Below are 27,976 nucleotides of genomic sequence, written 5' to 3'. Positions count from 1 at the left end.
ATTGCTCCAGAACAGCATAATACCTTTCATTGTTATGATTATTTCACCTGCAATAAAATTGGGCATCAGGATTTACCTTTACCTCCCCCACAACCCCACATAGATAGCTGAGTCAGAATGCACATGCACAGGAAGAAAAAGAGAGAAAATGTTAAGAAAATTGCACATGTACAGGCGTACAGCACATTGTGAAGGAAACCAAGATTAGAGAAGGATGGGAGCCGCAGGAAGCCAGGAAGAGCAAAGGCAGGGGACGATGGGGATATGGATGGTATAGACGTATACTCCAAACTCCAAAATCGAAACGAAAGAGACGCACAACTAAGGGCAGAATGAAACTCTCTACATTACTCCCTCGTGGATTTCAACATTTTGCTTATACTGTTTGATCATTCGTCTTATTTAAAAAAATTTAAAATTATTATTTATTTATTTTTACTTATTTTATTATCCAATGTAATTTGAGCACAACTTTTCGTTTTTTATATTTACACAAATTTTTTGAATAAGACGAGTGGTCAAACAGTACCAGCAAAATGTCAAAATCCCTTATATTATGGGACGGAAAGAGTACATTAGTTAGACTTATTTATATTACACTCATGCCAAGTAAACTGTAAAACTGGTATCGGCTTACTTAATGAAGCATGTTATGCATCACTGCAAAACTTCAATCATCACTGCAAAACTTCAATCAAGTGAATTAACAAAGATCCTTGTGAGATAATACACATAAGGTCTTCGGACAGATTACTTTCAAGAAACAGAAATAAACAGGGGGAGGTAATGCACATATACTCCACATGAATCAAAGGGTCTACCATAAGCACACAGAGGACAAGAAGATACAGAAACAAAGAAATGTGATTTGGAGAGCAGCACTAGTGAACTGCCGAGCTCTTCTGGAGTTTATATACATGTAAGTACGCCATTGCCCTAACCTCGATGCTAGCTTGTACAAAACCTGAGAATCGAAAAACATCTTGCTGCTCCAGTTTGGAATCTAGGAAGCCTGGGGGGTTTCTAGAAGGCGATACATGGTGATCTCTTGCTGCTTGAAGTACCTCCTATCTTCCTCATCAACAAGGACCAGATTCAGGTAGTACTTGACGCTGAACTTGTTGTTTATGTTCCGATACGAAGGGGTCAGCTCGTAAGGCGTCAAGAATAGCCTCACCGGGATGGATTCTCCTGGAAAAAAAAAAAACAGTTACCTCAAGTTCACAGCAAAGCAATATCCTTGCAAGCAGAGAGATCATGCAAGAAGCTAAATACCGAATATCACTACTCACTAGAATGAGAAGCTTTGAACGTTGGCGGTGCTGAACGAAACGGAATATGACGGTTATAACTTTTACCTCTATAAACATCGGAAGGAAATGTTGATATTACTTTATGCACCACACAATTTGCTTTAGTATTAATTAGGATCCTTGCAGCCAGTCCTACTTCAAGTATACATGGGATCAAGTTGGAAAGTTCTCAAGTGAATGTTTAGCTCTACTGGGGCTGATATTTCCTAAATCATAATTAAAGTATATAGGAATTGTTTCAAGCAGGGAAAGTGCACTTCCACAGTGCATCGTGATAATTGAGAAGAAACCCCTGCAGGATCACTAAATAACTAAAATAGACTTGCATCTACAGATCTACCAGAGTATCATATAGGCTTGAAATTCATTAAAATTCATGTGTTTTGCTGTTTTGCAAACGTTACTACCAAGCTTTGAGTTTAAGGTAATCAGCAAATTGTTGCAACTATCATACCACAAAAAAGATTCATGAAAAGCATGCAACCATGTGGTCCACAAATAAGTTATTTATAACTCCAAAGCATGTCACTTTAAATATCAAGCAACAAGACAAGGATCAGCATGTAAAGGAACTGTACATTCAAAAATATATTAAAAATGAAAAAAATTACAAAAACGTACCTCTGACAGGAGCACCATCCATCAACTCAAACTTTGCAAGAGTTTCAGTCTCAACATATGCACTAGAGCCTGCTCCTGTTGATTCCCTACGACGTACTTCTAGTTCCATGTTTTTTATCTTTATTCTGACAAGAAGAAAGTAGATCTTCCCAATAATCACATCCTTGAGATGGTACCTGAATAAGAATAAGAATGTTTCAATGTAAGCAAACGCTGTGGATGCCACATTGAGGAACATGTCAGAACAGACAGCCAACTAAGCCTATCTTCTTACTTGCTTTTGCTGTATTCGAACTCAATATGTAAGCAATCCTCAATTCCAACTTCCATCTGAAAGGAACATGCAAGATCAAGAGTTACATAACCAAATATGTCTTCATGTCTTTCACACACACTAAATAAAGCATCACTGTGACCATGGCGAATAGCATGTTAGTCAAGAAATAGAAGTGCCGAACAGTGTATGTTAGTCAAGAAAAAAAATACTGTTGGCCACAACGGAATAAAATATTATGCAGCTACAATCTACAGGAATATCAGAAAAAACAATAGCAGCTGATAAGCACAATTAAAAGGTACGATCTTAACGAAGCGATCTAATCAGCATATTTCAGGGGAATCAACTATAAGAATTAGTCAATTAACCATCAAATGCAGACACCATTTGCAAAGTGGTGCCTATTGTTGAATACTTGACTGATGAAAAATCAAAAGTAGGAAGAACCACCATTTGTGAGATGCACAAATCACAAATTTCCAGGGTCCATCCTGGAGGGTTGTAGTGTTTTAAATTTTCCGCTACTTTAGGAAATATTATCAAAACTCATAATATCATGCCAGACAACTTTGTTTCTGAGAATAAATACAATTGTCACTTGCCCAAAAAGACCAAAACAAAAATAAACTTAAGGCATACATTAGGACTGTACAATCCTGGTAAAGTGGATGTGCATAACTTTGCACCATGCAGAGGACTGGACTGGAAGTTGAACAACCTAGTTAAGCCAGATAGGTTAAGCCTGCAAGCATTGGTGAAGCCACCAGATAAGCTACTTGAGAACTTCTCTAAGAAAGCAGAACTGGATGCACACAGCCCACACGCACACTACCATATGCACACGCACGTGTGCGCTTCCTCTACACGCTCCTGAAATATTACCAAATGTATTTGCATGGATGCGTGAATTGTGATCTCCAGGTAAACTACTAGCATTACACAATACAAATACTAGGAGCTGTATTGTTTTGTGAAGACGTGCCATAGACAGACACATCTGAAAGGTATGAAATGAAAAGCATCTTACATCATCAATGACAACTCACCTTGATACTGTTGTTGATTGTGGGGGCAGGAGAGTAATTTCTTACCTGTAAATAATATAAAAAAATTAAAACTCCTATAGAAAAATATTATGCAGATGATACTACAACACCAGAAATGCAATGTGTTGAATTTATTTTTGAAATATGAAAATACTACTGAAGTTTCAGGAAAAGAATATCAGGAATCATGTGACAATTCACAACACAATAATAAATAATAAGCCTACATAAAATCCAATGAAATCCATGAAATTACCAAATTTAAAGCTTGTCTTTAAAAAAGGTAATAAATAACTAAACACATTGTTTTCATCAATGCTGGTGGCACACTGGCACATGATCATCTCGAGACTTACACAGAACTCACGGAACTCCACAATGCTGCCCATGCCCATAATGTTTCGGCTGATCGTAACCTTCAAAATATATCTAAAAGCATAAGTGTTAGTTTTACCTTTATAGATATTTCACTAAAGCTATTTATGCAGCACCAAATGACAAACCCATTACTAACTCATATTGCGTGTCCAGAAAGTTGTAATGATTAATATAAACCGGAACCACAATTTGCTTATACAGTAAATATACTAGGGTAAAAACAAAAACATATATAGTTGTGTCCCACTCAGATTGAGTAGATATGAGCATGCACAACAGCACAAGTCTAAGAAATATGTAATTATTTTCAGTTAAGTCAATATTGTAGATCAAATGGGATATTCTTTATATTACACTGTTGTATACTATTACACAGACAGATCATTCAGAAGAAATCATCTCTGATACAACTGCAGAGTGAGCCATGCGTCCTTGACTTATAGAGACACAGCACTGGTCAATGTTAAAATTCCCTAAAAATTAATAAAGGAACTTTAAAACATACCATTTGCATACCTTAATCTGACATTTGTTCCATTGTAAGATTCATAAGGCATTTCAACAGTGGAAAACTCGAATGGATATGTTTTCTTCTCGTAAATTTCACCAGGAATATCTAGCTCACGCACTGCATGGGCAAAGAAGACACCTCAGATCATGGTAGCTTCTTGCAGGTGCCTGGTTATGAAATAGCTTCATGATTGCAAGCAAGCATCAGCAACCAAGAAAAAACAAACAAACAGCTGAACAGAAATCTCTGAAGATTCTTCTGTATGCTTGATGGTTCTAGTTCTGTTTCCAGACTCCTAGCAGCTGCTTTTATCCAACACCAGCATGTACCAGCCATAATATCAGGTATAGTGACCATTGGGAAAGACGGTTGGGTGAACGGTGATGATGATATGATAAATGCCCATAATAGCTTTCCATACCTGAGTAATTTCAGAACAAATATGTACTGCTAATCTCTCAGCCTTATTCATTTATACATATAGTTCTCACCACTACTAAAAAGAATTTTAAACATCAAATAAACTCCCTCCCTCCCTCTCTCCCTCCCTCTCGCAGATCGAAGGCATTAAAAGTAAAAAACCCAACAATGCCAGCTAATATTTCTACAATCCCAGGAAAGTATCAGGATGAAAAGAGTTATACTAAACAAACAGGTGAAAGAATCACATGCATTCCAAAGCAATGCCATCCATATAAACTTATCGAAGTGCCCTGATCAATAAAAATCATCAGATATATATTCAGCACTCACCCAATGAAGTGAAGTCATAGAATTTGCCTCGCTCCAAATAAAGCTCTGCAACATTGTACCCAAAGGAAGATTAGATGAAGTTGGGACAATCAGAACAACTTACAACATTGACAGCTAAACAGATTGTCTAAACAATTGATTATACACAAAGGTTGTGCACAACAAAAACAACAAAAAAAGGTATAGTAATTTAGAGGTGAATAGAAAAATACTCTAAAGTGCCACCACATATATTGAAGAGTCACTTTGAGGCTTGCGAAATCCGCAATTTAGCATAGCATACCTATCTGACCCAGTAACTCAATCTTGACACCCAAGTGCTCGATCCTCTTGCCCGGAACCGGCACTACCGACACCTGACCACACACACATCATGTCATCAACTGCATTTCACAAATCCTCCCCAACACACCCATCTCCAGCCAGAAGAATCACAGAAGGTAGGATGAAGCTGAACAAACAACAGTACCTCCCCGGATATGGTCTCCAGGCTCTGGAAGACCGGCACCATCACCGTCCTCCCATTGTCATTCTTGACCGCGATCTGCACAACAGCAAAACACACGAGTGAACCAACCAATATTGGGGGCGGCGCTGCTCGCAACGATCCTTACAAGAACCCAATCCACCCGGGTCGTGCGGGCGCGGAGGCGATAGGGGAACGGGGAAGGCGGGGAAGGAGCTTACCTGCTTCCGCGACCTGGCGTCGGAGAAGGCGATGGAGATGTCGCAGGGCGGCTTGAACGCTCCGACGATGTAGTTCTGGCCACACACACACAGAGACAGAGAGAAGCTCGTCGTCAGGGTTTTGGTTAGGGCGGAGCAGGGGTGTGTCCGCTACTCCTGATGCAGTTGGGGAGAGGTTACCATGGCGGCGGTGGAGGTGGCCGGCGACGAGCGGCGGCGGCGGCGGCGAAGGAGGAAGGGAGGTCGAGAATTCGAGATCGGAGGGGATCGGCGGATGGAAATTGTTTTTCTTTTTTTCTTCTTCCGCTAGTAGAAATTCGGGTCGGGATTGCCAGGTGAGACTGACAGGTGGGGTCCACACAACAGATCAAATGGAGAAAATTTTCCTTTCCCAAATCTAAACCTTTGCGAGATTTTATTTTCTGAGCCTTTTTAGTTCCCTCTAAAACTCTCATCTTTTATGTAACAAAGGAAATGTTGTCACCGCGTTCATTACGTGACAAAGGTATTTTTATCAAGGCGCCTACGAGCGTCCGATTTTTCTTTAAAAAAAATCAGGCGCTGTTTCACCGTATAAATCGAAAATATTTCACTAAATAGATTGAAAATGTTTTAATTTTTTAAAAAGCTGAAACACAACCAAATCATCTCATAAAACATTTTGCTACAACGTATGAAATAACGGTTTACACAAAATTAGGCGTTGTTTTACCCTATATAAAAATAATGTTTCAGCAAATAGCGAAAGAATGTTTCAATTCTTAAAAAGAAAACATGAAACACAGTCAGATTGCTAGATGAAACAATTTGGTTCAATGTATGCAACAAACAATTTTAAGCCATTGCAACACTTAAACCCCGTGTACATCGACAAACCACGTGTCCATCAAGATGAAATTATTAAAACAGTATAAAAATCCACTGCAACATTTGATACATACATAGTGAAACATCACGAATACACTAGCTGAAGCATGGTTGATGGAACAAAAAATGAAACGGATCCTCTTAATAGAGTGTTTCTGTAATATGCGGGTGATTTATTGCAACAACTCACATGGTCGGGCGCGTGGTGGGGGCAGCGCGCGAGGCGTGGAAGACGCGGGCGCCCGATTTTTTCTCCCCCCATCAGGCACTCGACGCAAAGGATTTTCGTATTTTTATCGCAGGCATAGAATTTTAACCCATGCATTAAACATTGTCTTTTCCAATTAAATAAAATATATTATCTATGTACCATAAAAATGAATTTATAAGGATTAAGGACATATTAGAATGATAGACAAATGACTAAAAATAACCTTATTTAATAAACACAGTGCCTGCACACATTTCACATATATAAATTTAATTAAAATAAAGGTTGAAACAATGGGTTAAGATAGGATAGAAGGAAACATTTTTTTTACAAGAACGGTGAGCTTTATTGATTAAATAACAGGGTTACAATCTAGTTGCAATATGTGCTGAATTGAAGACGGAGCTTGATCACGCCAAATCGCACAATGAGCCGTCCGTTCATGAGCTACCCTATTACAATTTCTTCGGCAATGACTAAAACTCACCTCCTGGACACACGCCATCTTCCCCTTAGTTCCTGCATCAGAAACGACCATTGCGATCTGTCTTGGCCTTTACTGGAAATTCTTGCAATTGTTGTCGAGCAATCCGATTCAAGCACCACTGGCATTTGGATCCATCCGTCGCAAGACTAATGCCTTCACAGCAGAACATAATTTCTGACTCTTATGCCGATGCGTACTTCCGGATGTAACGCCATGAGGTCAAGAGAACCTTGCCTGAAGAATCCCTAATGACAACCCCAATGCCTCCAGTTCCGATCTCGCCTTCCATTTCTGTTCAATCTTCGAATGCAGGTGTCACGTACTGGACATCCCAGTGGCCGGATATTGGCTGCCGTAAGAAAGGGGGCTTGGCCCAGGAGCAGGTCATCCAAGAGTACAAGTACACACTCCAGCAAGAAAACATGCATCGATATTTTTTTTTTCGGGGGAAATAGGATATATTACTCAGCCAATGTCATCACTGACAAGCTGACAAATAAAATTACAACTGTTTTCAAGCCAGACTTCGTTCACATACTCGCATCGAGCTTTATTAGCTAATAAGTGACTAACTCGATTCTGCGAACGCTGGCCTTTACTAAACTTAATCTCCCTATTCCCCTGAAGCAGAGAATTGGCCTCTCTGATAATAAAAACCTCCGGCGACATCACCTTCTCCTTGCTCTTTAACAGCTTCAAAGCCTCCAGGCAGTCAGTCTCTAGGACTAAGGGCAACAGAGTGTACTGCAGAGCGAGACTCAGACCTTCTTTACAAGCTAGGAGCTCGGCCTCCAAAGCACTGCCGCAGCGATCTATATGACGACTCAGGGCAAGAACCACTCGCCCAGAACTGTCTCTCACGACAGCACCCACACCCCCATTGCCATTTTTACTGTCACACGATCCATCCGTGTTGATTTTCATCCATCCCCCTTGCGGTTTAACCCACTGCGCATCGACGTAGCTGTTCTGGTCGCTTCGCCCCCTGGTGGATTTTGGTGTGTACAGGCTGACCACGTGTTTACCTTTGGCTAGATCAGGTTGGGGGTACTGCTTAAACTCCAGTAGCGAGTTAATATAGCCTTCCAAGAATCTCTTTGAGGATTCAATTTGTGGAGAACAGGCATCGATGATTTGAATGAATGGCTGAGGCCTCTATCTTCTTCAGTTCTCTGTTCTTCTCTGAATCCCCACTTCTGTTTCTCCAATTCCCAGTCTATTTTCTCTAATTCCCAATCTACAATGCTCATCCCCGATCCCCAATTCCATTATGCTACTTTGTATCCAATTACTTGAGTTAATTCTTGTGGATTATTGGGTGTTCTTGGGTGTAAGCTTGTTGAATTGATGAGGATGAGCTGGGATCGTGACAATATGGTATCAAAGCAGTCAATTCGTGGGGTTTCCAGGGTTGAGATAGTGTGGGAGAGTGTCGGTGGTGGGAGGGGCAGCCAGCAACTTCGTGGTGGTGTCTTCGAAGGAGATGCCCACCACCTGTTTGGTGAAATGTCGGGCTATCTAGGAGGCGACTCAGGTGCCTTCCTTTTACGTCACCGTGAGCCACATCTTCTATCCAATAACAACCGAGGTGCTATGTCAGGTCTATGACGCCTACGGAGCAGTGGCAGTGCAAGTGCTTGCGACGAGCGCTTGGCATGACGAGGCTCTCGTGTCGTTCATGTCAAGCCATGACGCGGAGAGGGCTCGTTCTGCCACCCACGGCCACAATATCTATGATGGGTGCTGCCAGCTAGACATTCAGTATGCACAGCCCTTGTTCGGAGGTAACGCCGACGTGACGCCTACCAAGTGTTCGACGTTGGGATCAAGCAGAACCACCACCAGGTCAACAATTGAGAGTTCTCCTACTGCATCATCACATGTGTTCCCAGCCGCGATGAACTCATCCACGCCCTCAACTACCATAGTTGCCATTGCAATACCGCCGCCATCCATCAAGACCGACAAAGTCGAGGGTGACATGGCTCAAGTTGAAATGAAACCAGAGGAGACACCAGGAGTTGTGTGCCAAGATGATTGCCACGCTCACCAACATGCTCATGACATGCCGCGACATCAAGGTTGAGTCAACCGCGAGCGTTGATATCACTAGAGTTGTGGTAGCTACAAGCACCAACGCTAAATCAGTCCTCAACACATTGGAGGTCAGTAATGAGTTCAGTTCAATCAGCTTTGTCGAGGGAAGGCCCTCGATAGCGGGGAGTCGTGAGACCCCCCTCTCGTGAGTTCGGCCGGGGGCAGAGGCTCGCCTCTTAGAAATCACGTATCCGTCCCTAAGACTGCTGGCTAGCTTGTACACAATCGAGTTATACAGGTTCGGGCCACTATGGAGCGTAACACCCTACTCCTGTGTTTGGGATTATGGATGAGTATTACAAGGGTTCCTTTACTCCGGAGAGCGCTATCGCCTTTCTTCTCCTAGAGTTCGGGTTTTCTAAGAGTCGTCCCCTTGTCTCGGTGGGCAAGGTCCTCCTTTTATAGCTCAAGAGGATACCACATGCGCTGCCTCTACCTACCCCTCCATGGGAGGGGACCCCACTTTACTCTGACCGGGCCACGATCCGTGCCTTCGCCGGGAAGCTAAGCAGCAGCCCGTCTTTGAGTGGGACCCAGCGCCGGCCCCCGCCTGACACGGGGGACAGCCCTGTCATTCCCTCATAAATGAGTGTAGACTTGTGGTAGCTCTCCTTCGAGTGACGCTTCGATGGGACGGGTCATACCTACCCCCACTCTGCCGGATACAGAGGCGACGTGGGGGCATGGCCGCCCGTTCAATCGGACGTGACCGGCAACAGGCCGGTCACAGACTGGTCACATCCGATTGACGAGGGTCAGTTAGGCGGCACCGCACGTCTGCCCTCACCGCATTAAATGCGGTGAGGGATGGTTGGGGCGCCACGTATTTATGGCTGTCCAACTTGGGTCCCCTTTTCGCTCTCTCCCCCCGCCACTGGCAGTTGGGCGAGGGCCTCGGGGCGAAGCAACGGGAGAGCCCGAGGGGGTGATGTCGCGCCCCGAGGCCCCCCCGTCGCTTTTGCGACTCGCGAGGTGTGAGAGTGGGGCCAGCTTGCAGAGCCACGTGGCTGGAGGGGAAGATAACTTCCCTTTACTTTGCATACCCCCGGGCCCATATCTCCGACAAGCTTGGTTGATAATAATGAGTTGTGCATGGTGACAGCTACCAAGTGTTTGATGAAAGGCAATGAACAAATGATCAATGATGATGATGATGACATGACCACCGAGGATTTAGTTGAGTTCACTGAAGTGAATTCCAAGTTCACAGTGTGCAATCATCCTTCAACAATCCATGGTTTGGCCATCGAGCTATTTCTGTTGTTTACTTGACTTGCTATGGTTGCCTGGACCGAAGCTCAGAATACACAGCTAGCTCTTCACCAGTACCACCTTGGAGAGAAGCAATTATTCCATGGAACAAAGCTGAGATGACCTTAGGTTCTTGGCCCTTACCATGGCCTGATCCACGGCTAAGTCAAGGTAGCAAAGGCGTGGTGATGAAGCTTCTATGGAATTGGCCACCTCCTTCTTGAGCCAATTGCAAAGGTGATCGAATGGAGCACCAGCCACAACCATGGCCTGATCCACAATTGAATGAAAGTAGCGGAGGCGTGGTATATCTCCTACAACCATGGTCACTACCTGATCTTATAAGGTTTCCTACTAATAGGATTTCATCAAAGATGAGAGGGTTCAGAAGGGGTAAAGGCATTTCCATTAACAAACACGATTACACGACAAATATGAAATTTATTGTAAATGTGACTGTTGCAACCACATCACTATGAAATGCTGCACCCTAAGACATCTCGTTGAATCTATACCCAAATCCATAGGCAAGGTGTGGTGTCCCGAAATCACCCCTAAATACATTCTTTAAATTATTCCTAGAAAATGTTAAAAAGCTTATTAAAGCCCTCAACAATTAAAAGGTGCAATCTAAAAATCAAATGGAGCTTTGTTGGGGGTGGGGGGGTGGGGGGCGGGTTGTTAAATTCCTCATGGCCTAAAATGGTTAACCAAATTTTAGTGGAATTATCAGTACATAAATGCTAATTATTAAGCTTCCAGCCTTCTAGGCAGGACAAGACACGGGTATGCCCCAACCAAAAAGCGTCTAGGTACATGATGAACTCGACCTTCCTCCTCAAGTTCACTATCAGAGGTGGCTCACTTGGAATATATCGTCTTGTATTTGACTGAGTATTAATAAAATTTCCATTATAAAAAAGAAAATTAAAGAGAGAAAGACGGTCGGCCACCTCCAATTTTCGGCCGGTCCCTAAGACTCTAACCTCTCGCATGCCCATGGGCTGGGCTAGTGATCTGGGATTAGGTGGAAAGCGGAATGATCCGACCGTTCAACTTGGGGGATAATAGGGAAGTGGGAACAAGGTGAGATAATTGGGGATTTGTCTAGAGAGAGCGTCTCAATAGTGCAGATTATTTTTATGCTTATCTAGAGTTAGATCGATTTTCATGGCCTCATATGAATAAATTTAACTTGCTACGCGCATAATAGTGAATCAGGTACTCTCTCCGTCCCATAATATAAGAATTTTAGGTGGATGTGACACATCGACTGTAATAGGATGTGTCACATCCACCCAAAATCACTTATATTATGAGACGGAGGGAGTATTGTACAGTCCTTTTCTTTTTTATATATATGAAAATCAATGTGGGGCTTCCCCACTGGTTCCCTGTTGTGGATCAGTAATCAGTTTGTAGTTTGCCCTTAACAATGCCAATGGGTATTACTAGCTTTTACAGTTTTACTTTTGTTTGTTCTTTGCAGTTGCTGGATTTGAAGGGGCGTGCTGCATACATACTGTATTTTTATTTTATCGGAAGTGGACTTACTGATGGTGGGCATATCGGATTGTCGGCCTCCACTTTTAAGCCCTGATGGAGTCATACTCATATATATACATGCATGTTGAGGGTCCGATCAAGAAACAAGTAGTGGTATTATAGCTCCAAGGCAGCTCACATATAGCCCTTAATTAGCTACTGCTCCATATCATGTATGTACATATATGTACTTGATCATACGATGGTTGGACAGGAGCTATTCTTTAATCTACTCTTACATATGTATACATACTTTATTTTGATGCATATATTGGTTGGACAGGAGTTGGTTTTGCTTGTACAAGAGCTGCGCTATTTATAGGCTGCTGAACGGACACAGTACTCCATCCATATTTTAACGTATGTCGCCGTTGACTTTTCGACCAACGTTTGACCATTCATTTTGTTCAATTTTTTTTGTGCAAATATGAAAATATTTATGTCATGCTTAAAGAACATTAGATGACGAATCAAGTCACAATAAAATAAATGATAATTACATAAATTTTTTGAATAAGACGAATAGTCAAACGTTGAACAAAAAGTTAACGGCGTCATACATTAAAATATGGAGGTAGTAGTATATATGACAGGAAATTACATGGCTCGAACCTATGATCTATCTACTTTCACTTGATTGCTAAGTAACTTATCAACTGGCATAGCATGTCCTGTAGTCCTGTGTGCTAACTAGCTGAGTTACGAAACTATTGAGCACACAGTCTACACTAGCTAGTACCCAAATCAAGTTTGACCACTCAAGAAAATAAACTAGTTCTTCAACACTAAAATAGTTGCAGTGAGATTTGGCTTTGGAGTTAAAAAATATGGTAAGATCTGGCGAGATTCCCTTTCAAGTACTTCCAACCACTTTCTTTTCTTGAGTTGAGTTAGTCCAGCAGCTGGTTTTTCTTCTACACTAACATTGCTAATTCAATGTTCATCCACTTGCCTTTGTCTCAGGTGGAGCGAGGTCTACCTAGTTCCTAGAGCCACTACAACATTGTTATGCACAGATGCAATGGCTATCTTCCACCAAAGCTCTCCATGAGATCCCAAAAGGTGACCTCCCTAAGGTACGTTGCTCTCTTGTACTAATCATCCAGACGTATGCAGCCATTAGAATTACATGTTATCTTAAAATTCTCTTACAAACATGATGCTCACTTATAAATGAAATATTTCATCTGTGATCCATTCGTTATTTTGTCATTTTTATTCTTCTTCGCCCCCTTCGAGATTTGGACAAGTTATTGGCCCTCAGGAGTTTCCTCGTTTCATGCATTTAGGATTCGTGAAAACATAAAGGTCAAATTTAAGAATCTCTGTTACTGATGAAGAATAGATATCTGGGGGCATGTTAGTTGAATAACATACTGTTTCCTGTTTTACACTACAGATCAGGTTGCCAGATTTTTATCCTGTTATTTGAATTCTGGCAAACTTTTCTCACCCTTTCAGTGTTAGGTTAATTTACTCTTTTGCTTATTTACTATCTAAGAGCTCTATATAAAAAAAAAGGTTATCTACTGGTTCTGTCTCTAGTTCTTGCCTACTAAATACGAGATCTTTTTTTTTAATCATACGAAAGGTGCATACACGCATATATCCATAATAAGTTCGCCCCTTAACACACACTCAACCGATGGAAGGAGTGGTAAATCTGTGAAATTCACAAAGTTCCTATTACAGCGTGTTTACATAAATGTGAGCACCAAAGTTTGAACCTTAATTTGTGGGTGAAGTCATGCACGCAGAATTTCAACGCAACACCACTAAGGGCTTGTTTAGTTCGCGAAAAGAAAGCTTTTGGGTGTTATATCGGATGTTTGATCAGATGTTGGAAGGGGTTTTCGGACACGAATAAAAAAACTATTTCATAACTCGCCTTAAAACCGTGAGACGAATCTTTTGAGCCTAATTAATCCGTCATTAGCACATGTGGGTTACTGTAGCACTTATGGCTAATCATGAACTAATTAGGCTCAAAAGATTCGTCTCGCGATTTCCCCCCTAACTATGCAATTAGTTTTTTTTAATCTATATTTAATGCTCCATGCATGTGTCCAAAAATTCGATGTGATGTTTTTGAAAAAAAATTTTGGGGAACTAAACCAGGCCTAAATGCACAATCTGATATATGCTACCCTAAAAGTTTGCAACTTAGAGAATGCATTTGCCACCTCAGTATTTTCCCCCACTTGATCCCTTCTGTTATCCTAGACCCTGTTCCTACTTCCTAAACAGATTTTCTTTTGACAAAATGATCCATATGATGACATACATGGAGAGCTGGAAACCTATGGCCGTTTCAGCGGCAGATCATAGACAGGGGGTTTCTTTGATGTTAACCTCAAGTGTATATGATCCATATGGCCCGGAGAGGCCTCTACGTTCTAAGTCTGGTCGATGGCTCTGAGAAATGGATATGTGTGGGTGCATGTCACCGTGTACATTTGTATGTATGTGAAGCACCCTTTTTTTTTTTTCCTCTTGTGCTGTCTAATGTTCAGAAACTTGCCTATTCTTTGAACATTTTGTTTTTGTCGAGCAGTTAAAGATTGTGATATGTGAAAAATCACAACCCTCCATGAAACATTTCATTGTAACAGGTCATCCTATGTTTACTTCTGGACTTATTTGTTTACTTAACTACAAAGAACCTGACTTATACGATTGTTTGCAGGGCGGCTGGTTTGGCAGTATGATCTAACAGAAAAGCACATAGCTGAATAGTGCTATGGCAGAAGCTCTGATACTAGTATTGCTTCAAAAAATTGCAACCACCCTAAGAGGAGCTGCACAGAAGGCAATCAGCTCACAATTGGGGAAGGAAGCCACCCTTTTGTTTGACGTGGAAAATAGCATGAGAGAAGTTGAGTGTGAATTTGATGTAATGCAGGCCTTTATAAGTCAAGTGGATCCATATTGTACGAATAACCAAGTCTTCCAATCCTGGCTAAAGCATATAAGAATGGTTACCTTTGAAGTTGAGGATATCGTTGATGAATACGCCTTTCTCCTCGGAAAGATGAACGGCACGGAAAGTTTCCTAAGGAAAACACTCCATAAGTCCAAAAAACTCAAGGTGTGGTATAGTGTTGCTTCCCGGCTTAGACAAGTGAAGAGCCGCGTCCAGAACCTAACAGTCATGAAAGAGAGATATGGCATCAAGATATCTGACAATGATGGAACCTCTTCAGGTTGTACCGCTAATCGCCAGATACACTCTTCTAATTCATCGTATTTAAATTATGGTGATGATGATGACAATGCAATGGTGGGACAAAAAGATAACGTGCAAAGACTAACAAAGCATCTGAATGCTTCAGGCATGGATCGTTCTATCATTACCATCCATGGAATGGGAGGATCTGGCAAAACAACTCTTGCAAGGAGCATATACAGGAAGCAAGACATCACAAAGAAATTTGACTGTCATGCATGGATCACAGTGTCACGAAATTACCAGATTGAAGATCTTCTTATGAGCATCATGGATAAGCTTAAGATTGGGCATCGTACTGATATTAATCTTGAAGAAATGGTGCAAGCAATCCACACTTACCTTGAGAACAAAAGGTACCTTATTGTTTTAGATGACATGTGGGATAGAGATTCTTGGTCATGCTTTGAAGATGCATTTCCAAGGAGAAGCCAAGGAAGTAAAGTCATCATTACCACTAGAAACAAAGAAGTTGCCAAATTAGTTGAGTTGCAGGGACATATTATTTCGCTCAACACTCTCCTACCAATAGAATCATGGGACCTCTTTTGCAAAAAGGCATTCTCAAAACTGCCAGAGGCGAAATGCCCTGAAGGTCTCATCAAGCGTGCTGAGGAAATTTTGGAGAAGTGCGAAGGTTTGCCTCTTGCTATTGTAGCTATTGGAAGCCTTCTATCTTACAGGGGCATTGAGGAAAAGGAGTGGGCATCATTTTATGATCAACTAAATTGGCAGCTAACTTATAATCCAGAGCTCAGCAGGGTCTCAAATGTCCTAAGCTCGAGCTTAAATGATCTTCCAACCCATTTGAAGAATTGTTTCCTGTACTGTGGATTATTCCCAGAAGATCGTCTAATTAGGCGTAAGTGGATAATCAGAATGTGGATAGCTGAAGGATTTGTGGAAGATCGAGGAACAGAGACAACATTGGAGGAAGTGGCAGAGGATTATCTGAAGGAACTTACTCAACGATCACTGATTCAGGTTGTTGAAAGGAATGAATTTGGAAGACCAAGAAGGTTTAAATTGCATAACATGGTGAGAGAAATTACTTGGATGATGTCAAAAAGGCAGAGGTTCGCTCTCATATGCGATGACCCAGATGTAACAAGCCTTGGTGATGCAGTGCGCCGTGTGCCTGTACACAAAGGAGGCCAACACTTTCAGCCAAGTGCATCTTGGCAGCAGCTGCGCTCATTTTTGTTATTTGATAAGCACGTATCTATTTCATGGATCTGCAATGCTTCATCAAATTTCAGGCTATTAAGGGTCCTGTGCCTAAGATATTCGCTACTGAAAGATTTCCCAAATGCCATAGTTGGTCTATTCAATCTACACTATCTTGATTTGTCACGGACAAAAGTGAACAAAATACCAAAATCAGTGGCAAGGCTCAAAAACTTGCAGACGCTGCATCTCAGGCGTACATCAGTGAGTGAGTTGCCATGTGAGATTACATTGCTCGCATGCCTCCGCCACCTGTCTGTAAGTACAGACCTATATGGCACATCATTTTCAGGCAATGTTTATGGTCTCAGATCTTTGCATACTCTCAAAGAGATAAAAGCCAGCAAGAATTTAGTCCAAAATCTCAGCTACCTGACACAGCTTCGAAGCTTGAGTATTACTAATGTGCTGGCAAACCACAATAGAGATCTTTGGAGTTCCATCGGAAAGTTGAAATTTCTTACTAGGCTGGCTGTTTCAAGCCGTGATGACGATGAAGTGCTTGACTTGGAAAACTTTAGAGCTCCCCAATATCTGGAGAAGTTCTACTTAGATGCCAAGTTGGCCAACAATGTGCTTTTCCCCATATCTGGGCATTTTCAGAACCTCAAGCTATTGTCAATGCGCTTCTCGCATCTAGTGCAAGATCCTCTCATTTCCTTGTGTAAAATGGCAAACCTTGTTTGCCTTGAGCTGAACTGTGCCTATGATGGGGAGGCGTTGAGGTTCTGTGCTGAATGGTTCCCGAAGCTTAAACAACTCTCCCTGGAGAAGCTGGAAAACTTGAAGTCAATTGACATAATTGATGGCACCATGGTTAACTTAACGTATCTCAAACTTAGCCAACTGTGGAATTTGCATGTTGTGCCGATAGGTCTTACATATCTGAAGATGCTCCACCACTTGTTTGCAGAAAGTATGCCGGATGTCTTCATTAGGGGCTTGGCACGTGAGGGGTTTCTTAACAACAGCATTATCATTGAATGCGTGTGAGATTTACCTGATGCAATGTCTTCATCTTGTCCTTTGATTCAAAATTCTTGTTCCAAGTCAAGCATTAATAGGTTATAAATATCAGCATTGCATGTGTACACTTATTTTGAAAATACTTCCATAATCTCTCTCTCGTGCTGGCTGGTTTCTCACAGCTGATCGGCTCTTCTCTCCTTTAGCTGATCTTTTTTTTTTTTTTTGTGACTTCCAAGTAAGGCCAAGGTGTGGTGATAGAGGGTTGTGTGGTCTACAGGTTTGACAAAGTGGTGTGAGCTAAAAGGCTTGTGGATTATTTGTGATGACTTAGTAAAGTAGGCTATGTAATACTGTTCACTGCAGATTAAATATAATGTTGATTATCCCTTTTGAAGTTATCATTTCATATTGTTTATTTGTGAATTAATATAGGTCGAGCCTACAGCTGTTTAGAGTACATTTTTTGTTAGCATTGCAGCCAACATGCACTTGAAATGCAATTTTGATTTAATTATAGTAAAGTTGCAAAGTTGGTGTTTATTAAGCTAACATTCACCTTTCAGAGACTAAGTCGAGAATTGATATAGTTTAGGGGATTTTCATGCAGTAATATAATAAGCTAGATGGTGATCGATTAAATATGAGTTTCTTGTACTGAAAATAGCCTAATATATGATGGGTATAAGATTGTTGTGGTTTTAGAAATTTGAGAATTCGGGTATAAGATTGTTGTGGTTTTAGACTTTTAGTTGAAAGTTTCATTGTTGAATCGAGTGTTTTGCAGTTAAGTTGAAAGTTCTGGTTAAAAGCATAAAGTTCCATATTTTGAATCAAAAGATTTGCAATCGGTGTTGAAAGTGTTAGGCCACGGGTGAAAGTTTCACTACTACACAAACGATTTTTGTATACGAGACCTTATGATTTTTACAAACGGACCATAACTAGCCGTGTTTGTAAAAATCGAGAAGCATTTTCGCATATGGCTCATTAAGACGCCCGTATGTAAAAATCGATTTTTCCATACGAGCGTCTTAAGGAGCCGTATGCAAAAATAAAATTTGAAAATTTGAAACTAGTTTATCTCACTCATATGAACTCTAAATTGGATGGTTCTTTTTCCTAAATGTTTCTAAAATTATGCTCTATCATGTTATTATGTTCTTACTGCTATTATTTTGGTCATTTTTTCTTGTGACTTTGTTTTATCAATTAAAAATTTAAATTTCAAAACTTCAAATAACATTTTGAAGCAGTAATAAATTTCAGCTGAAAAAGTCATGAATATAAAAAGTTGTAGAACTTATCAAGACATACAACTTTTATTTTAATTATTTTTTTATTTGACAAAGTAATAGTAACATTGTTCACGAAATGTACATCTCTCTTAAAACCATATGAGAGAGATGTAAATTTCGTGAACAATGTTACTATCATTTTGTCAAATGAAGAAATGATCAAAATAAAAGTTATAGATCTTGATAAGTTATACAACTTTGTTGTTGATGACTTTTGCAGTTGAAATTATTTAGTATTTGAAAATATTGTTTGAAGTTGTCATATTTTAAAATTTAAATTTTATATAGTTCAATCAAACTCGAATGGAGAAATAACCAAAATAAAATTGGTAGATCTCAATGAGTTCTACAACTTTGTTTTTGACAACTTTTTCACATGAGTTTATTTAGTATCATAAAATTCGATTTGAAATTATGTTTTGCTTAGAAGTCTGATTTGCCTCCTCTCTCTCTTCCCCACTTCAAAATTTTCACCAACCTTATCTTCTCCTCCTCTCCTCTCTCTCTCACTGGTGACAGTGAGGGCGGGAGTGGCGCTGCGTGCTCGGGAGGGGCCGGTCGATGCCGGGAGCGGCCACAGCGGCGCAGCGGGAGCGACGTGGCAGCGGTGGGCTCGACGGCCGGCGCCCTCCCCCCTAGATCCAGAGACGGCACGCTCGGGAGTGGCCACGGCGGCGTGGCGGGAGCGGCACGGCAGCGGCGGGCTCAACGGCCGGCGCCCTCCCCCCCTAGATCCAGTGGCGGCACGCTCGGGAGGGGCCGGTCGTGGCCGGGAGCGGCAACGGCATCAGGCTGGAGCGGCACGGCAGCGGGGATCTCTGGTGGCGGCTACAGCTTCGACAACGACGATGGGAGGGGTGGCTTTGGTGGCAGCAACTGCGAAAGATGGTGATGGCGACAACGAAGACGAGGATGGCTGTGGAGGCTTCGAGCGACGTCGAAGGCGACAATGAGGATGGTGTCGGTGGTGGTAAGCTAGGGTTTCGGGATTTTTAATTTCTTTTTCTTTTTGCAAGCGGACGACATAAGGGACCGCATGCAAAAATTGGATTTTCCCATGCTGTCACCCTAGCCGCATGCAAAGATTGCGATTTTTGCAAACCTTTTCACGCATGCTGTTGGCCCAATCGCATGCGAAAATCTTTTTCGTCCGTTTGTAAAAACTGATATGATTCCGTAGTAGTGTTTGGAAGAGGAGCAATGCGTGCAGAGGATTGTCAAAACTATTCGCCGAGAGCATGCCGGGTCTCATGCGTGAAGGACAGATAAAACCAACTAGGACACAGTTCATTTGAGCTTTATAGCATGGCTAATCAGCCGCAGACAAATGATACATGTAATTAGTGTATAATTAATTAAATATTACTCTAAGATACCTATCGTTTTGGATAAGTTATTGTAAAACTTTTAAAACTTTCTAAGATAAATATTTATCTAGAAAGATGGAGACACTATAGATTAATCTTCAAAATTACTTTAATAAAATCATATATTTATTGATATTTGATATATATAATAAAAAGAGAGGTTAAAGTTATATTTTTAGATCATGTTCTTATTTAAAACGACAAGTATTATCATTTCGAAGGGAGAAACTACTATAAATTAAAAAATCAATTCATTTACTTTTTTAAAACTAGGGAGGTAGCCCGCGCGAATGCGCAGGCATGTATTTTAGGGTGTGTTTTTTTACTTATCTCTTATTTAATATTTTATACAATATGTCATGCTCAAATTACCTTTAATGATAAACCAAGTTATAACAAAATAAATAATAATAATTATTATTTTAGTATAACTACATGGTCAAATTTGCGTAAAAAATACAACAGCGTCATAAAAACTAAAGGTAGTGCAATTTATTCAAAATTATTCCTTGTCATCACTGCTTGTTTATAGATCAATCCTTGCTCTGTACTAAAATAAAATATAAGTACTTTTCGATTTTGGGACAGTTTTTATAATACTAATATTTATAGAAAGATGTTGTTTAGATAAAAGAAGTTACATTGTGTTTAGTATCATTTGTATGTTATTGATCTTTTTAATTTTTCGTTATTAATAGTCAGAGTTAAACATATTTGACTTAACACTATTCTAGATATGCTTATATTTTTAAACAGATGAAGTACATGATAGCATAATCTATATATTAAATTGTTCAAAAAATATTTCACGACTGTTTATAGCATGCAAAGTGTTACAGTATGTGTCATTTGTTTCTTAAAATATAGTTCTTAAATTAGACTTAATTAAGAATAATAATTTATGTTTTTATATATTAGCTAGAAATAAGATATATTATCTATTTAATTAATGTTTATATATATATTTTTGAAGGAATATGTTTTTATATATTTAGTTGTTAGGTAGAAAATAGAGAAGGACATGGGATGGGAGAGTCGGAGGGGTAGGCAGTATATATACGTACATGTGCATGTACGTATTAATTAGAAGGAAGGGAACGTAAAGTACGTTATTTTTTTTTGACACGGGAACGTACATTTTGTCACTTTTTATACATGCACCGTAGCTTATAGGGAAGTATATTGGCCGATTTTGTTCTTTATTAAACATGTAATAGAATAGATCTAATGAATTTAATTAACTGGTCCACCTTAATTAAAGTGCCACGTGGCGACATAAGTTTATAGGAGTCCCACGTGGCGGCTTGAGAGTGTTTGTAGGAAGTTTCATGGACTTTTAGTATATAATAGATAGAAGATAGATAGATAGATAGATAGATAACTTTTATATAGAAATTTTCACTAGTACAGAAATAATTTTTCTGGATATGCACGCAAAAACAAAAATCTGAAAAAAATCGTAGAAAATCAAAACACCCGCCGAGGCGCACCTGCTGCCCGCTCGCTGCTGCTTGTGCCACCGCCGCCAGATTTGGGCGTGGATGGATGCCTCCGCGCGCCTGCGCGCCCGCCGCCGCCGCCATGCTTTTTCCCACCACCGCTGCCGAATTTGCGAAGATCCGGGAGGGAGATGGCTGCCGCCACTAGATTCGGGCGGTGGACGGATGTCGCCGCCAGATACGCGCGGCGCCGCCCACTTCCGCAGAAAGTTCTCTGTTGGGAGGGGAATCGAGTGAGAGAGGAGTTTGAGGGAGAGAGATGTGTACGAGGAGAAGAGGGGAGAGAGTAGGCAAGGATGACTTGAAAAAAAATTGAAGTGCTAAGAGGAAAAAAAGAGGTAACTAAGACTTCCGGATAGATCTTTAAGAGGTCCGTCTGCGAAAATAATTTTTTTCATGCGACCGCTTAAGAGGCCCGTTTGGAAAATATCCCTATATTCACATACGGCTCCTTAAGAGGTCTGTCTGCGAAAATAGAGTTTTGCATACGGGCTACTTAAGAAGCTGTATGCAAAAATGTAGGGTGATTTTTCCAGACGCGGACACTTATGGTCCACAATTGAGGTGCTCATCTAGGAAAAACAGTTGTGTAGTATTGTTTTTACACAAAACACACCGTTTAACCATCAGTAATAAGCACTATCACATAAAACAAGCTACTTGCTATAAAAAGCTCTACCGAACTCAGATAGGTGGAAGGATCCGTCGAGCCAGATCGACCTCTCACCCCTTTTAACTCATCTTTAAACGACCGAGCATGTGAAGAAACTTCTCCGCGAAATTTCTCGGCGCTGCGCACGAGCAGTAGTACGTAGTAACTTCATGTAACCGTGGGAGCCATGCCATTTCCCGTGGGTTCCTCTTCTTAATTTCGTCTTTTCCGTCTTAAACTCTTGGTGACTAGTGCAGCGTGACGCGTGTGGCACGTACGTACAGTTTCCACTTACAAAGCCACGGCCTCGTACTGATCTTCACGCCGCATATGAGCATATATCTCCAAATTCTTAATTCGTTCGATGCGTAATGGGTGCATCCATGGGTTTTCCATGGCCGGTGATGCGCAGCGATCAAAGCAGCGAGAGGGCGGCGGCAGGAGCGAAACGGAGCAACCCCGAATCACTTCTGGTCGTCACAGCCGATATCAGCGCCACCCCCTTGTCGTTCCCCTCCTCGCCGTCGCCGGTGACCTCCTCCACCGGCGGCGGGGTGGAGTCGTCGGCGCTGCCGCTGTGGGAGTACAGCGGCGACGAGCTGGCGGCGGCGACGGGGAGGTACGACGGCGCGAGGAGGAGGCTGGGGCAGGGCCAGACCGGGGCGGTGTTCAGGGGGACGCTCCTGGGGCACGACGGCGTCGCCGTCGACGTGGCCGTCAAGAGGTTCCACGACATCCTCTCCGAGGAGAAGATGAGGCTCGTCTGCCGGGACCTCAGGGCTCGCCGCTTTCTCCAGGACAGGAACGTCGTCCGCCTCCATGGTTATGGTAATCGTGCATCCATATGTTGATGTTCATACTCAATCGATCTACATTATATTTCAGTTTCAAATTTATTAATTGTATACTCTGTATTGTATTTATATTTTGTAGACCGCTAGTGTTGTAACTCGGAGATGGATTTTTTTTCTCGTCCTCTCATTTTGTGCATAACATTTAAATAGTTGTCAACAAAATTTATAAAATTTAGCAAGATAGATTAATATGTGATAAATCATCCCACAAATATCTATATACAAATTCGACATATTTAATTAGAAAAAATAACAAATTTGAATACGATTTGAACATATATGTTTGTAGAGTGACGTATTACATATTTTACTAGATATTTTAAAATCCTTTAGCAATCTTTCGAGTGACATGAAAAACTTTTAAAATTCTTTAGTAATCCTTCGAGTGACATGAAAAACGAGGAATATCCTATCAGAGGATGAATAGAGTTTCCCTTCTAAATCATCCCATTCCAGGGTTTTGCGTGAGATATCGGAAACTCCACCTGGTGTACGACTACATGCCCCACGGCAGCCTATCCCAGCACCTGTTCGCCGGTGCAGGGAGCTCGGCGGCGATCCTGAGCTGGGATCGCCGCTCCAAGATCATCGCCGGCGCCGCCCGGGGCCTGCACCACTTCCACAGCCACGGCGCCGTCCACGGCTGCGTCACGGCCTCCAACATCCTCATCGACAACGACTTCACCGCGCGCCTCGGCGACTTCGGCTACTCCTGGTCCCGCCGCTTCCGGCGCCGCTGCACCAGCCCCGCCCCGACGGGCGACATCGTCAGGATGAGCAGCGAAACGGACGTCCTCTGCTTCGGCGCGGTGGTCCTCGAGGTCGTCTCCGGCCGCCGGTCCGACCTCGACGACTCCGGCGGCGGCGACGGTGATCGTCGTCGTTTCAGGTCCCTGGTCGAGTGGGTCTGGGCGCTGCACGAGGCAGGCCGCATCCTCGAGGCGGCTGATGCGACCCTTGGCATCGCTGCCGGCGACGATGGCGGCTGCGGCGGTGGCCGGAGGAGAGATGCGGTCGAGGCCAAGAAGATGCTCCTCGTCGGACTTGCCTGCAGCCACCCTGACCCCAAGCAACGGCCCAAGATTAGGGATGTCGTCGAGATCCTTAAATCTGACGGTGTGCAGCCGCCGAAGGTGCCGCCGTCGAAGCCGAAATACCAAGAACGGTGACCAAAATACTCTCTGCATCTGCTTTTCACTGTCACTAGGACAGTTGTTGGAGTTCGAAATCAGCCCACGTTTGTAGTAATAAGTACTCCCTCCCTCTCTCATTTTAAGCGCAGTTATGATTTTTCAGGTATAACTTTGACTGTCCGCCTTATTTAAAAAATATTTTAAAAAAATTCAAAAATATAAGTCACTTATAAAGTATTATTTATGTTTTATCGTCTTATAATAATAATAATACTAATTATAAAATTTTTTCAAATAAGATGGACGAGCAAAATTGGAAACGAAAACTTTACACTTAAAATGGGATAGGTGGAGTATATTTTTACCTCCCTCAACTCTTACCCCCGATTAAATCACCTCCCTCAACCACAATATTAAGTACGGATAATGCAAATCGATTCTCTCGGCTGTTTAAATAATGGTTTCGTCCGCTTGTAGCACCACATATCTGTGTGAAAATTTTTTTTAAAAAAAAAACAATAGCTCCACATGTCGGTCACGGCCAGAATGACCGGGTATGACACCCCACGCCGTCCTGCTTGCATGTAGCCCCGCACGATCTTTGACTAGCCGACACCCGTGACGAGCAACAGGAACCGGGACGCACCGGCAGGGACCTCGTCGCCGAAGAGGTCGATCGATGGTGATTTGCCCTGCTGCCGACTCGCCGCCGATGGACACGTCCAGGAAGGCCTTGGCGACGACTGGCAGGTCGGCGATGCAGGGCGCGGCGGTTGCTGCTGCTGCCTCCTGCGCTCTGGATTGCGCGGGTGTGATGCTAGGGATGGCCGGTGCAGCCGCGATGATGATCGCGATGCCAGTGGCGCGGCGACCAATCTTATAGGCGATGATGGTACGTAATGATGAGTGTGTGGCTGAGGTGGTGCAGGCATGCAGCGTGGGCTTGGAGCGGAGGATGGATTCTAATCTCTCGGGTGGATGTCCACCCGTTTCTTGCATGCCACTTAGATGATTATGAAAAAATTCCAAAAGAATTTACAATATAGGTTAATATGTAATATATCACTTCACATACATGCAAGTTCAAATTCAACTTCTACAAGTTGTAACAAAAATAACAAATCAAACTCTAACAAGTTTTACAGTTAAATTTGTTATTTTTGTTACAACTTATAGAAGTCGAATTTGAAATTGTATGTTTGTGACGTGATATATTACATATTAATCTATCATGTCAATTTTTTTTAAAAAAATTCATAACCATTTAGATAACATGCAAGAAACTGGTGGACGTTCATCCGAGTGTTTAAAACAGTTTCCGCTTGGAGCGCGACATTGCTGGCGAGACGAGAGGTGAGTGACTGATGACAGCGGAATTGCATCGCAAGGATCGATGGTGTGACCGCGTGAGCAGTACTCTTCTTGCCACCTCTCGCCGGCGTCGACACCTTCTCGTAGGCCTTCTCTTATCGAGGGCACTCCTCCTTCTTGCTCGAGGCACTCCTAGCGGCGCAGGAGCACGGGACGTGTGCCGCCGGATCGCGATACCACCGGATTTGCCTCCCACACCCTCGTCATGCACAAATCCAGCGGGCGCATGCAGTGTCTTGGGCGGCGTCGGTGACCAGGACGGCGAGGTCAACGAGCTGGAGGAGGCCGTCCGCACGCTCGTCCCTCCTTGCCCCGGGCGCTATCGTGGCCTTCGTAGGGAGCCTGCTCCGGCATAGGGAAAGGGCGGTGATGGCGGCCGAGCAACTAAGTTGCTAATGCCAACTGAGGAAGGGAACGGCTAGACGAGCGGGCAAGTCACCGCTGGAGCCTGGAGGTCGAGAGAGAGAGATGAGGAAAAAGAAAAACAAATAAGATTAGGATGGCTGACATGTGAGGTTTTATTTTTTTAAAAGTTGTTCTCACTGATACGTGGGGTTCCATGAGTGTCCAGTAGGATGAAACCACTATTCAAACAGTCTCGAGACCCGATTTACTCTGGTTTTCAAATATGAAGAAGGCGCTATACCTGGTATTGCGATTGAAAAAAGTGATTTATTTAGTTGCAAGAATTGGTGGAGGCAAAATAGACTTACTCCACTCCTACGTTCTCTATGTTTTCTTCATTCGGCCCAGCTAAACTTTATACACGAAAATCATCTTACATAAATAGGTATAGACATTTTAATGGTGGAAAACTTTTAGATATAAAAATTTTAACATACAGACTTTATATGTAGATATTTTAGAGTTAAAGAAACTACTAATTTATATCTTTATCTTTACCTATTTCAAAAATAAAAAATGTTTCCAACTATATTTTTTGGTTCGTCCGTCCATTGTCTGTATCCCATTCAATGTCCGGTTACCGAGCTACACCGTGAAGGGGAGGAGGGAGTAAAATTGTCGATTATGGGTGATTGAAGGCTCGATTGAGCTGGAAAATTTAAGAGAAATGATGCCCTCAACATAAGAAACCGATTTCAATCGGAAGAGGAAACCCTTTGCGAAGCTCAGCTGGCCCATGATACTGTAGCATCGTCTTCCACCTCCATCAGCCGTCTCTCTCCCTCCCGTAAGAACCCTATAAATAACTAGGTGATTCCCCGCGCTTTGCTGTGAAAATTCCTAAGTAACTTTTAATATTTTTTAATAACTAGGAAGGTAGCCCGCGCATTCGCGCAGGCATGTATCGTGTGCTGCATTTGAAAACGGATTATATTTATCAGATAGCCTCTGCCATGTTTTGGAAGTACATTTCCTCAGCAAATATTTTTCGTTGACATCACGTTGATAATTTCTCTATGCTATATATTATATAGTATTTAATTAATCTGTATAAGCAATTATCTATAATCTTCATCATCATCTAAAAAGGAGCTAGACCTAGTTTGTTTAGAAAACATGTTTATTAAATTAAAAGCAAGGTGTTTTTTTTTCTTTTTTTGATGAATGCTTTTGGCCCTGATGGTGAAAACGTAAGACAGCTAAATTCATCGTTCCTTTTCCCCTGCCATATGATTTTCATGCAGCTCCTAGTCACCGTGTTGATATGTGGTCATTGCACCTATGAAGGTTGTCTTGTGATTCATCGTAGTTGTGATCACTTTTTTGGTCAAGCTTAGTTACTCTTATTTCTATGTCTTGTTATATCGAAAAATCTAAATGGACTCCAAAGTTAATCATTAAAGGATATATATACAACAAAAATATATTTGCAGACAATTAATGTTCATATATAGGGATGATTCACCTTTTGAATGGTCTATGCACAAAGAAAGTAAACGGAATTACCCGAAATGCTTAGAAGGCCAGAACAACACGCTTGAACATATATCAATGATATACTAAAAGTGCATTAAGCACCATCTAAAGTCAATTAGATGGTAACATAGTTTAGAGCAGATACACGAAAGATTATTTAGCTTGCTTGGATAATATTAGCACATTTTTTAAAAAAATAATGAAGTAATCATATATTCTCTAACTAAAGCCATTGGATTTTCGATGCATTGGTGGTTTGGACTTCATATTTTAGTTAGTCTTATTTGCTTAGATAGTGTATATCTAATTTAGCTATGCATGTTTGACAAACAACATATGATGATGCAACCTGTATTGGATTATTTCGTAATTCTTTTACAGCAATTCAAATGACATGTAAAAGGGCAAGGATGTTCTTCCTTAATAAAAAAATGTTTCATAGTTCACTTTGAAATTTT

General features: G+C 41.8%; 3 protein-coding genes across 3 annotated transcripts; 2 read left to right on the top strand and 1 right to left on the bottom strand.

The window, feature by feature from the left end:
- Positions 1-677: 677 nt before the first annotated feature.
- On the bottom strand, positions 678-5,869 carry LOC4352271 (vacuolar protein sorting-associated protein 26A). Its single transcript, XM_015762978.3, has 11 exons — positions 5,767-5,869; positions 5,587-5,661; positions 5,369-5,443; positions 5,183-5,255; positions 4,900-4,944; positions 4,152-4,263; positions 3,614-3,686; positions 3,258-3,302; positions 2,209-2,264; positions 1,935-2,110; positions 678-1,191 (listed from the first exon to the last, which is right to left on the bottom strand). Exons 1-11 carry the CDS (start codon positions 5,767-5,769, stop codon positions 1,004-1,006), a joined length of 921 nt encoding a protein of 306 aa, XP_015618464.1. The 5' UTR covers positions 5,770-5,869; the 3' UTR covers positions 678-1,003.
- A 7,163-nt stretch (positions 5,870-13,032) lies between these two features.
- On the top strand, positions 13,033-17,858 carry LOC4352270 (disease resistance protein RPM1). The gene is made up of 2 exons (XM_015764150.3): positions 13,033-13,120; positions 14,731-17,858. The coding sequence occupies exon 2, from the start codon at positions 14,785-14,787 to the stop codon at positions 17,488-17,490; it is 2,706 nt and encodes a 901-aa protein (XP_015619636.1). The 5' UTR covers positions 13,033-13,120; positions 14,731-14,784; the 3' UTR covers positions 17,491-17,858.
- Positions 17,859-22,671: 4,813 nt separating this feature from the next.
- LOC4352269 (probable L-type lectin-domain containing receptor kinase S.5) lies at positions 22,672-24,420 on the top strand. The gene is made up of 2 exons (XM_015763773.2): positions 22,672-23,107; positions 23,590-24,420. The coding sequence occupies exons 1-2, from the start codon at positions 22,684-22,686 to the stop codon at positions 24,300-24,302; spliced, it is 1,137 nt and encodes a 378-aa protein (XP_015619259.2). The 5' UTR covers positions 22,672-22,683; the 3' UTR covers positions 24,303-24,420.
- The last annotated feature ends 3,556 nt before the right edge of the window (positions 24,421-27,976 follow it).

This window comes from Oryza sativa, chromosome 12 (assembly GCF_034140825.1).
Source record: "Oryza sativa Japonica Group chromosome 12, ASM3414082v1".
NCBI classification, from domain to species: Eukaryota; Viridiplantae; Streptophyta; class Magnoliopsida; order Poales; family Poaceae; genus Oryza; species Oryza sativa.
This window is presented reverse-complemented; position numbering and strand designations above follow the sequence as displayed.